Genomic DNA, 13,171 nt, shown 5'->3' with positions numbered 1-13,171 from the left:
AACAGTATCCATAGCCTCATCCATCGATGGGGAAAATGTGTAAATCTACCATGGTGACTATGTAGAGAAGGACTAAAACCAGTGCCAAGAATGAGGTGAGGTGAGTTGTGTGGGTGTTTTGAACCACCTAGCTTTTACAACAAATACGCCAAAACCTGCACTTGGATAATTTTACTTTTATAAGTGCACATGATATAACTGTGCCTAAGATATCCATCCATTCTGATTTTATAGATACCTTTTGTAACTGTTTGTCTTTTATTAACTATTTTTTTCCTGCATGTTTGATGGCTTTCCCAGCCATATTTGATGAATTTTAAAGTATTAGTTGTCATGAAATGCTGCCATTATAAGAATATTAGAAACATGGTGTCACTTTGATACTATATTGGGAATATAAAATTTGAATATATCAATTACAATATGGGCAGGCATTGGTATGAGAGATTAATTCTTTTGGTAAAGAAACACAGATTTTAAATGTAATATTGAATCAATCTTATGTGGAAAAACAAAAAATGACTATAATGAAATGAACAGCTATATAGAAAAATCATGTGGATCAGCAAATCAGGATGTTTTCTAGTGGGGTATTTTAACTTTCCAGATATTGACTGGTGCCTCCGTAGCCAGGTGGCCAGGAGCAGCAGTGCATAGCAAATGCTTCTTGATTAGACCGGGGTTCGAGCCCGTGACCACCAAATATGGAGGATGCGGAAAGGTCAGGGAATGACAACCGCATATCCCCGGAGCAATATGGCCTTAGTTGCTAATGCTCCTAAAAACCAAATAACAACAACAACCAGATATTGATTGAAACTTGCCATTTGGTCACTCAGTGGCAGAACATTTTTGCATTCGCAAGATGATTGCTTTTAATACCAACGTGTTAGAGAGGCAACAAGAAAAAGTAGCATTCTTGATCTGATTATTGGCAGTGATTCAACATGTATTAAGAATATTCTGGTAAAGGAACCACTAAATGGTAGTGATCATAGTGAACTGAAGTGAGATTTATTCAAAGAAATAACCAGTGTTAGAAGTAAAAGGAAGAGGTCATATTGGGCCTCACATTCTTAAACTTTTCAAGGGGGTTGACCAGTTAATGTTAAAAAATGCAAATGCCGAATGGGAAGTGTTCGTGGAGGCAATCATAGAGACTACTAAGCTTTTTATACCAACTAAGAGGTACTGTTCAGTTTTTCATCCATAATAAATGTTAGATGAATTGATGAGACTAGTGTCAGAGAAGAGAAAAATGCACAGGATGATTATAAATTATTAGTAATCAAGTTACTCTTGGAGTTAGACGTGTTAAGGCAGATTATGAAAGTCTCTTGCTAAGTGTTCGGAGTAAAGTAGCAAAAAATTTGTTATATTGTACAGGTTGTTGACAAATTGAATTAAAGATTGTACATCTAATTTCACATCAGAAGGTTTTAGATATGGGGTTTACTAATACTGTCTGTCTAATACCGATTGGGAATAAAAAATTTAATAATAATTTTAAAAAATAAAAACTTGGAGACAAATTGCTGCAGCTAAAAGTAAATTAAGTAAACAGTAAAAATAGTGGAGTAAATAAATAAACAGTAAAAATAGTGGAGTCAACAGTTAAAGACATAATGCAAGATCATCTTGATGGGAGTGGATATATAAGCACTAAGGCAAATTACAGCCATAGATTCCTTGATCATGTCTGAAATCATTAGTCATATTTTGTGGTCATGCAGACTTGAACCACAGTCTGCTCAAATGTATGTGCATTACTGCACTCATTGCACTTGACCACTAAGCTGTGCCAGGCCTGATATTGATGTAGGAATTTCATTTTGATGGTTAAGTTTGCTGATCACACAGAGGTGAGTAGGATGATTAATGATATTAACCAGGGTATGCTGTTTCATGATTTAGATTAACTAGGCAGATGAGCTGAAAAATGGCAATTGAGATTTAAAACTGATAAATGCAAGGTGCTGCATTTATATATATATTCATCAATACAAACATTAATCATGTAATCATATTTAGTAGTTACGGGCTTGAACCCTGGTCCACTCAAAGAGTGTGTGTGTTACTGCACTCTTTCTCCTGACCACTCGGCTATGCCAGTGTTAAAATTTTTGAGTAGCAGTAATCCTAGAATACAGGCATGCCTCGATTAACGAATAGGATGCGTTCGACGAAATTACTTCGTTAAGCGAAACTTCGTTTTCAGAGGTAAAAATACTATGGCCAGAATAGGGATACGTTCCTACGTAAAGAAAATGAAAGCTTTTTTCGAACAAAGAAAAGTTTTATTAAATAAACAGTCAACTTACATACAAAGTGAAATCACATTTTAAAATATGAGGTTAAAGTTGATTGTTTATGCTTTTTTTTCCCCTTTCATTTAACAATTGCCTATACGGAGTTATTGCATTTAACACTGATCGCTTAACTATAACACTTCTTCCTAAGTCAGGATCATTTTCACTAAAAAAATTTAAAACGTTTTCAATATCATTTAAGCACCTTTTTAAATCTTTGGTTGTTAACACTTTTTCGGCAGGTACTTCTTTAACTTCGCCTTCACTATCTTTGTCTTCGTTGCTAACAAGGCTTTCTAAATCTTCCACTGAAAAACCATCATCTTCTGCATTCAATAAATTTCTAACATCCTCTTCATCGACATTTTCGAAACCTATTTGATTGAGCCATCTGGATAACTTCATTTCTAATTCTTGGATGTTATTTTCTTCTTCTAGTACAACTTCTGGCCATATTTTGCGCCAAACTCCATTTAAGCATTTCTTAGTGACTTCTTTCCAAGAACTATCAATGCTTTCTATTGCGTTTTTAATGGTGTAGTTTTTCCAAAAAATTTTAACTGTCATTTCCTCTTTATCCTCTAGTTCAGTTAAATTGCTTAAAGTTCGACGCAGATAATAAGCTTTAAACGATGCTATTACTCCCTGATCCAATGGTTCAATCAGGGAAGTTGTGTTTGCTGGAAGAAACACAACTTTGACAGGAATGCGTATGTCCAACATGTTAAGATCAGTAGGATGTCCCGGAGCATTGTCTAACAACAAAAGAGCTTTTTCTTCAAATTTGTTTTTTTGACAATACTGTTTTACTCCAGGACAAAAGTGGTTAACAAACCAATCAGTAAATAACTCCTTGGTAACCCACGCTTTTCTATTTGCTTTCCATATTACAGGTAAATTCATTTTTATGTTACCTTTTAACGCCCTCAGGATTTTCTGAATGGTAAACTAGTAACATTTTAATTTATAATCGCCAGAGGCATTTGATCCAAAGAGTAACGTTAAACGGTCTTTGGCTGTTTTGAACCAAGCAGCTGATTTTTCTTCAATAGAAATGAAGCTTTTTGTTGGTAGCCGTTTTCCAGAACAAACCGCTTTCGTCAACATTGAACACCAAATTTGGTGGAAAATTTTCACGTTTAATTATTTCCTTTAGTTTTCTGGAAACTTATTTGCAGCTTCAACATCTGCACTTGCAGCTTCTCCTGTTAATTTTACACTATGAATCCTGGCCCGTTTTTAAATTTCTCGAACCAACCACGAGAAGCCCCAAAGGTTTCCGTAATTTCTTCAGTTTGTTTAGATTTCAGGTGATTAAACAAAAAGGGAATATTTTTTTATGTTAAATGGGGCTTGAAATTGCGGACTTCGTTATATCGAGGCTTCGTTATCAGAGGTAACGTTAACCGAGGTATGCCTGTAACATACTATCTAAATGGTATGTATTTAGTATTGTATAAAGGCACCAAACTCAAGGTGATTGATATGGAAAAAGCCTGGGAGTAATTGTACAGTCTGACATGAAGTTCTTTGAGTGTAGACAGGCTTCTAGAACTCATTGAATTCTGTCAGTGATATACAACAACTATGTCAGTAGAGGCAAAGAGATTCTGTTGTTTAAAGCATTGGCTAGGCCACATCTTAAATATGGCATGCTAGTTTGAAAACTTTATTTTGCAAAGGATGTGGACCTGTTGGAAAGGGTGTACAGAGAAGAGTAACCAGATTAGTCAAGGGAGCTAAAGGGTATTCTTACCATGAAGGAGTGGGTTTTGTAAATTGCAGAATCTGGGTATCGTTGTTTGATCTAATTGAAGTGTATAAGGCATTAAAAAGGTTAAGAAAAATGTTTATGGAATCTTTACTCTTTCTCAGATGATACACAGAAGGAAAGATAAATTTAAATTGAAGAAAGTAGTTGATTATTGGAATAAACTTCACCTAGTGTTGTGGAAATGAGTAGTTTAATTAAATTTAAAAAAGGTTTTGACATATTATTAAAAAGAATGGGCAAACAATGTGAGTAGAAAGTTTTTTTTTTTTTGCTGATGCTCTATAAACTTTGCTTCCTTTTGTCAATATTGATATAAAAAAAGAGAATTACATTGAAGAAAAAGAATTTGATCTTTTTTATTTCTGCTATTTTAACTAAATTGTTTCACATTTTCTCTCTGATATTTATTTCAATTTAGTATTAACAGAACTTTACAAAAGAGCTTAAATATAATTAGCATTAGCATTAGTAGAGGCATTTGATGCAAGAAAGCAAGCTTATGGCATCAGCCAAAAAAAAAAAAAAAAAAACCCACATCCACTTCACCCCTCTGTTCGTTCAAAATACCTGTCCAGCTGAGCCTTAAACTTATTTAGGTTGATAGCCTAAATAAGTTTAAGGCTCAGCTGGACAGTTATTTTGAACGAACAGAGGGGTAATAATAAAAATGGTTATTACTATCCTTAGATATAGCAAATCTTGGCCCTCACAGTTAGCACAAAAATAGAACCTAGTTTGAGTTCCTGTTGTGGAAGGAGGAACTTTTACAGGCTTTACACATCATATCTGAGCTAGTCTGTCTATCTCCCAAGCAAAAAAAAAAAAAAATTATATATATATATATATATATATATATATATTTCCCCCCCCCCCATTCTTATTTTGCTTGTTTTTCTTTCCTGGTTACTTTGATTTTTTTCATTCTATAAAAGAAGCATATCAAGATATATAACACTTCACAGATATCTTATACTGGCACACATGGCCTTAGTTGCTTCTGTGCATTCTCTGAGTGACCCAACCCAAATCCATCTATTAGTTTCATTTACAGAGCACCTTTGTGATCTATAAATTTTTAAGAAATGTAGCCATTATTGAAATGCAATTGTTTTATATACTAATGTGTGTGTGTGTGCTTATTTATTTATTTTTTTCTCTTAGGTGGTTTTGTCATTTTGGAATGTACAGAGCCCATTACCGGAAGACCAACAGGACAGATAGTTTTGGATTATCTAACCAATACAGTTTTAGCCCATAAGACAAATCTGTTTGGTCATCCACATGTATCACCTGATTCACGTCGTGTTGTGACATTGGAGAATAATAACCATAGCGTTGTGATTGTAGCTCAAGAAATAACAGAAGAAGGTACGTTGACTTTTTATCCCATTAAAAATATATTTTCACAGTTATGGTTTATACCAAGATGATTTAAAAACTACAACTTATGAAAAACTTAATTTGTATTGGTATTTAAATAATTACAGATGTTATTAGTTTTATTTGTCTCCTATACTATGAATAAAAAAAAAAAAAAAGTCCATAAATTAATTCATTAGGAAATTTCATGACTCATAAACGATTTAGCTAAGGAATAGTTTTTGCATGCCAGTCTTTTGCTGTTCACCAGGATAACACTCATGAAGTGCAAATATTGGGTACTATGATGCAGTAACAAAGGAACTGGGTGCAAAAAAGTATTTTGATATCATATACTTGGATTTCGGGAAAGCTTTTGATGCCGTTGCACATAAAAGACTGCTGTGCAAATTGGAGCAGTGTGGCATTAAGGGAAAGTCATTGCCGAACACTGGGGTACTCAACTAATAGACCCAATGTTGTTTTCTGTATTTATCAATGATATTGATGAGGGTATATCAGGCTTTTGGTCTAAATTTGCAGATGATACAAAGGTTAGCAGAGTGGTTAATGACAGTAATGCAGCTGCAACAAGATCTAGAAAAGTTAGGCAGATTGGCTGAGTAATTGTAGTTGAAGTTTAACATTGATGAATGCAAGGTGTTGCAAGGGTAGCAGTAATCTCAGAGTAACATATCAACTGTGTGGTACTATACTGAGGGTAATGGAAAATGAGGAGGACCTGGGGGTAAATTGTCAAGTCAGATATGAAATTCTCTGAGCAGTGTAGACAGGCTGCCAAGACAGCTCATGGAGTTTTGTCAATGATATACAGGAATTTTTCTAGCAAAGGTAAGGAGGCTTTATCCCATTATGTGAGGCAGTGGTCAGACCACATCTTGAATACTGCATACAGGTCTGGACTCCTCATCTTAGGAAGGATGTAGAGCTGCTGGAATGGATAGAAAGGCAATGAGATTGGTGAGGGGAACAAAGGGGTGCTCTTACCAAGAAAGGCTTCAGTTTTGCATCATCTAGAGACTAGGCACCTGCAAGGTGATCTGATTGAGGTGTTTAATGCATGCTTTGAATAAATTTAATGCTGATGGGATTGTTCTTCTTCTTTTTCTTTTTGCCTGGACTACACACACACACATGATGAGGCATAAATTCAAATTGAGGAAGGATGGTTGCTGAATAGATGTACCGAAGTTTGCCTTCAGATAGTGGGTGGTTGATTGCTGGAACAGGCTTCCATCTGTTGTTGTGGAAGTGGATGGTTTGAATAAATTCAAGGAAGAACTAGACAAACTATTGAAGCAGATGGATAGGTGAAATGGGATTTTTTTACCTTTTTGGCTGATGCTGTATAAGTTTTTTTTTTTTTTTGCATCATTTGCAACTAATACTAGTAGTAATATGTGAAAAAGTTTTTAAGAAAAGAAGACTTAGGTTTCTGGTTTGTGACATATTTTATATAAAATATGTTGAAAACCATCTTAAAATGAACATAATTTTTTTTCCAAGACTATGCTAAATAGAAAAAATTGCATAGTTTGTTTGGAAATTCATAAAAGTTATTATTATTAAGTATTGGATTTGTATCTGAGATTACTTTATTATTTTGTATTATTTAATATGATTGAATTGATTTATATGACTTAAATGTTTTAAATTCTCATTGATTACTGAGTATGGACAACCAATTCTTAGGAAGGCAGGCTTTTGGTAGGATATTTAGTTAAATAAATAAATAAAATATTTTAAAACATATATGTGATAGTTTAAAACAATTAAATTTTATAATTTACAAAAAAAAAAAAAAAAAATTAATTCAGTGAGTGACAATGTGTGCTTTGCTTCAGTTTCCTTGTGCATTATGTGATCTGTAAGAGCCTGCGAGAAAAGTAGAGTTAGGTTTAAAGAATGATTGAACATCTCGCCTATGAAAGGAAAATTATGGTTTAAAAAAAAAAAAAAAAAAAGATTGATCAAAGTTCAAACAGAAAAGTCAGTAGGTTAGATGTAATATAAAAATATTTGAGAAGCCACATGATCTATCAAATTGTTAAAATATTTAAAATTGCATTAATAGCCAAATTAAAAAAAAAATTCAAATAATAAATAATAATGTTCTTTGAATGTCAAATAATCATTTGCAAAAAAAACTTTCAAATAAGCATTCCATATTATTAAAAATCTTCATTTTATTGCAGGTTTGAAGTTCTTGTTTGATGTGAAGACAACACTTCAGATTAGTGATTTAACCTTTTTCCCATCACGTACCACTCATAGCTATGACTTATATGCCAGCAGTTCAACCAAGGAAGATATCCTCTTTGTTAACCTGTCCAATGGGAAGGTAGAAATGATAACTGGCATTGGTCGGCCTATGGAGCACAGGGTAGCAGAGTGGAGCAACACAAATCGACCAATCTTCAGTGCTGGGGTTTTTGGTACATACATGGTGACTACAGCTAACGAGGCTGTCTTTGTAGTAAATGGAAAAACACGGACTGTGAACTGTGAAATTGGAAGTATTGTTCATCCTAGAATGATGGTATGGGTAAAAGCACCTTGAATTCTCAGAATTAGTTATTCAGTGTGTTAAGATCCAGAGGAAAAAAAAAAAAAGTTTTTAGTTGCTCATATCAGATGGCACTTGTTTCACCACGATTAGCTCTTGTTTGTCCCCCCCCCTCCCTTCCTATAGTTGGATAAATCTAGCTTTTGTACATTCCATTTTATTGTTATGAGAAGGGTGGATTGGATTAATTTTGTCTCCCCCCTCATCTAGTCGGCCAATTACAGTTATGTAAAAACTGTACAGTTCATCAGCTCTTTAAGAAGCTTTTAAAATTTATCTCTCACGCTATAAAAAGGAGGAAATAATGTTCTTCAAACATTCTTCACATAACTAATTGTTATTTTTTTTATTAAGTGTACGTGAGTAGTGTAGTCAGATAATTGATTTTTCTCCTATTTTGCATCGATTGTGATGAATATCTCTGACAGCAAACATTACAAGGGAAAAAAATAAAATAAAAATTCTGTATCGAGTTACTTTTTTCACCCTAGAGTGAGGTTAGTGGATTTATGAACAAAATTTGCCCTCAGTCCAGACTCCTAAAGAAATTTTGGATATGTTAAAACACAATCTGCAAAGATTACACTGTAGGCAGATGTATATAGCTGGCATATATCTTAGTCATGAAGTCACTTTAAAAAGGAAAAAAAAAAAAAAACTTTTTCTAGTTGTTTAAGTATAGCATGTAGGTCTTTTTACATTACTGAACTGTCTACTGTGTGTTTCAACATGTATACTAAACTATAGGAACTACCCTACTTAAACTATAGACTTTATCATCCTTTTTGTTGACCATAAAGGGGGGTCATAGAAAACCCCACAGTCCATTTGTACAGAGGCTGCCAAAAGTATCAGCTGTGCTGTGTGTGCCTGCCTTGGGCAGTCTCGCTACTACTAGATGTCCATGCTAGTGCAATCTGTGTGCGATAATTTGATGAAATTTTATCATTAGAAATGACAGTAGTGAGGGATGGAAATCTTGCTTTGTGTATGTTTTTATTTAAAATAGTATCATACTATGTTGTGTGGTTAAGGTTTACAGTCTGTTGTAAAAAAAAAAATTCAGTGAGGTATTTTGTAATTTGTAGGGAAAAGGGGAGTGTATAGTACAAATCCCCTTATTAACCAAGTTTTTATCGATATTTGGTTGGTCTCTAGGAAAAAAAAAAAAAAAATGTCAATTATGTGTTTCATGTACCAACACTGTGCATTATCTGTGTAACTTTACGTGGACCACCTTTGCTGTAATTTTTTACCTGTCTCTCCTTGCTCCTTCCGAAACAAGTAGCTTTTGACATAGACATAGGTGCACAGTCACAGCAGCCAGCTTAGACAATGATTTTACAGGAAGAGAACGTGAATTGTTGTTTTTGTCCCAAAGTAGTCAAAAATTTGAACTGAAATACATTCCGCATATTTCAGTTCATTTGAATCACAGTGTAACTTTTGCAACCTAAACGATAGCTCTTTTTTATTAAAAAAAAAAAATGCTGGTTTGAGATCTCTTGGTTGAGTTAAAAGCTCCTTTCAGATACAAAATTACCTTTGGTATTTATTTAAAGTAGCAGTAACAGCTGTATTAAACCAAACCAAAACAAATTTCTTCACTTGCTTACATTGATATGAATTGAATAGGAGAATTTAAAATCAATCTGTTATTCATCTGCATTATTATTATTCGAAGTTAGCCAGACTGCAGTGTATGATGTTTCATCTACTTAACACTCGAGTTACGAGTAGAAGGCATCTATATCTAGAAATTTCAGCTGTTAACTTTAATGCATGTGTGATTCAACTCTGGATATTTAGTGTACACAGTGTGTAATCCTCCACTTTCAACAAGTGTGCAGTATTATAGGTGTGATGATGAACCTTGATAAAATCTATTAAATTCTGAAACTATTTTGGCACCTATGTAAACTGGCAAAAACTCTCATTGCAGTTATGCACCAAGACAAGTAGCTAACATCCTGTTGAATGTGCATACTTTAAAAAAAAAAAAAAACCAAGAATTTTCACCTAGGGATATTCAATTTCATGCTTATTTACTGCCTTGTTGGCATTGCCTTCTGATTACAAATATGCAAAATGAATGAAATAGCAACTATTTATTTTGCAATTTTAGGACAGGGTCGACACAGGCTGGGAGATGTTTGTTAAGCAGTATTTTGAACAGTCATGATCCACGTCACTCGCAAGGCTTCTTTACCAGCACACTAATGCAGTTATCTCTCTTTGAAGACCCTGAAGTGCAAATCTGTCATCTGCATGTCTGTGTATGTGTGCCAAAGTAATATTATCGGTTCCAAGAACTGAATTTGCAGCTTCCCCTATCTATTTATCACTTCATTTATATTTGCAGATATTCAGTTAAGGCACTAAGATAACTGCACACAGCTTAAATGTGGGACCTTGAGGGGAGAAATTAAATTTTGGAAAAACAAAGTATCAAAAAAATTTAAAACATTTGTGTATTTTTGTGATATTTGCTTGTTTTAACTTATTCTCTCCTCAGTTAAATTTTATACATGCTGGATTTAACTTATAAATTGGAAGTCCGTTTAATTTTTTTTCTTCCATTCCAACAATTGCACACAACACTATTGACAAATGTAAGGTAATGTGGAAATGGATGTGAATGTAGAACTGTCCTTTCTTACGTGATTCTGTATGAAGAAATCAGTAAAGTCCTTCTACAATATTTTTGTGTGATTTATCTTTATATTTGTACACACAAGTGCACCAAATATCATATTCTCTATACAAATTACAATTCTTAATTTGCATTAAAATAAAACAGACAAATGGTTATTTCTTCTGTGCTATATTTGTAATCATAAATAAATAAATAAAGTTTCTGTTTATACTCCGGAACAACCAAATGGTTGTATATAAAAAGAAAAGAAAAGAAAAAGAATACCATAAAATACAATAAAATATACAGAATTAAAAGCACTAAAATCTGAAGCTTTCATCCCCTCTAAGAATCACTGTCTCAAAGAGGGGATGAACGATTTCACCTGACGCGCTCCCGAGCCACTTCCGGTTCCGTTACGCATGAGAACAATGCACGTGTTATTGAATCACATGATATGTGTCATGAACCTGCAGGTATTTAAGATTGCACTGCAAAAATAAAGCGTACTGTTGAGAAAGAAGGCAGAGCCTTCAAAAGCTTCAGATTTTAGTACTTTCTTAATTCTGTATATTTTATTGTATTTTTTTTCTTTTCTTTTCTTTTTATATACTTATTGTAAATAGTAATTTATTGTAAATTAGTAATACCAGTTATTAAACTATTGATTTGTTTTTTGTTTTATTATTTCAACACAAGGTTGGTGTAAACTACTAAAATTTATATTATGAATATGCCCAACCTCAGAGGCCTATTTCAAGAACGCTACGTAAGTCGGAATTTCCCTAAATAAGCATTTAGGGAAATTCTGCACTTGCAACTATGCGCACTGAATTTGATAGAAGCAAAAAAGAAATGTTCAACGAACATGTAAATAGAATAATTCAATTTTTTTTTTATCTCATGTGCAGGAAAAATTTCAAAGAGAGGAGACCACAGAGTAATAACGTCAGCAAGTTTTACCTTTCGAGCATCATTGCCAGAATTAACTCTCCAGCTGATAAGCACGCAGCTGCGGAAGTTGAGGGCTGTGGAGATTTAGAAGGGGTTTTTTCCAACACATCACAAAATTTCTCTGCAGCTGCAGAGTCCGTACTAGCGACTTCGCCGCATACTTTAATGTTTTGGAAACCAGCACGATGCTTGAACCTATTCAACCACCCGTTGCTTACCTCGAACTTGGCTTGGGGTTCGCCATACTTATCCTTAATATCTTCGTAAATACTTCTTGCTTTTGCTTGAATGGCCATTGGACTCAGGGGCACTCACTTCTGAATCTGATTTTCCATCCATATTATTAATAGCTTTTCCATCTTCGATATAGCACCTGAACGCTATTTTGTGATGACTGTTGGGGCGGACTGGCCCCAGTGTGAAATACGTTGATCCTTGAACATGTTCTTTTATACGCCCTGTCTCTTAAAATAGTATTCACTGTTGAAGCAGCGAGACCTAATTCCATGCAATAAATGACAAACTTTTTCCTGCTTCGTACTTCTTAATTAATCATCCTCATTTCTAAATAAATTTTGTTTTGTTTCCTAGCACTGCCAGCACTTTCACTTTCCGTTGGTAGCTTTCCCTTCATCATTGTAATAAGTAAATAGGAATGAAGAGAAGATTCTGAAAATTTATTTAAGTTTTTTATATATATGATTAAAGATTTCAGTGAAGGAGAACACATTTCACCATAATGTAAAAACCCACACAATTCCAGTTATCGGGATTATTGCAAATGCAATAAGATCGAGTTTACTACATGTTTATAATAGATTGCGCTAATAGAAAAGTCCAATAAACTGGAAAGTGCAAATTGTTTTTATTGTTTTATGGTAGTGACCTCCGGAATTGTGTTTTTGAAAAATATCACAAAGGCGTTTAAAATTGATTCTTATAATGGAACATATGACAACGATGAAAGTGTAGCACAATTTCCATTATAAAAATAACCTTTTAGGTCATTTTTATATTGACTTGGAACGAATTACAAAAAAAAAAAAAAAAAAAACAATATATTATTGAGTTCACATTACGATATTTTCACAATACCTCCATTTATTCCTACAGAATGCAAAATACTTTCCACAATTTTTTTTAAAATTTGTATCCGCCAGCAAAAACTTACGTAGAATTTGCGTAAGTTGGGGAGTTCCTGTATATATACACTAGGGGGGCCTTGCCCCCTGCTTGCTGCACTCACTTCTTTTGATAAAAATAAAATGCTTACGGAAGCTTTCGACACTGTGTGTGTGTCTCTTCCTCAGCTATGAATACAGAAAAATACATTATGATATCTGTATAATAACGATGTAGATACACCATAGACAACTCTTAAAGAAAAACTACGATCGTAGTGTGAAAGGCGTCATTTCGTTTGTATCTAATATTGTGCTCATCCTTCACAATGAGTTACCAAGTATTGCACTACCTCGGATAAGTAACACTTCACTAATAGAGAAGACTATTATTATTTATTCTCAGTCCACCATCCAGATGGACCGTTTCAA

The 13,171-nt window shown here is 33.9% G+C and overlaps 1 protein-coding gene across 2 annotated transcripts in view; it reads left to right on the top strand.

The window, feature by feature from the left end:
* The window catches only part of LOC150083734 (follistatin-related protein 5-like), a 494,649-nt gene extending 484,608 nt beyond the window's left edge, over positions 1-10,041 (top strand). For both annotated transcript variants that reach the window (XM_090378180.1, XM_090378179.1), the window contains exons 14-15: positions 5,245-5,451; positions 7,659-10,041. In XM_090378180.1, coding sequence (XP_090234306.1) covers positions 5,245-5,451; positions 7,659-8,023 — 572 coding nt within the window. In that variant the 3' untranslated portion in view covers positions 8,024-10,041. The remainder of the gene's footprint in view (positions 1-5,244; positions 5,452-7,658) is intronic.
* Positions 10,042-13,171: the final 3,130 nt, after the last annotated feature.

The sequence above is a fragment of the Mastigoproctus giganteus genome, chromosome 7 (genome assembly GCF_048544385.1).
Source record: "Mastigoproctus giganteus isolate SK-2022 chromosome 7, ASM4854438v1, whole genome shotgun sequence".
Classification (NCBI taxonomy): Eukaryota; Metazoa; Arthropoda; class Arachnida; order Uropygi; family Thelyphonidae; genus Mastigoproctus; species Mastigoproctus giganteus.
This window is presented reverse-complemented; position numbering and strand designations above follow the sequence as displayed.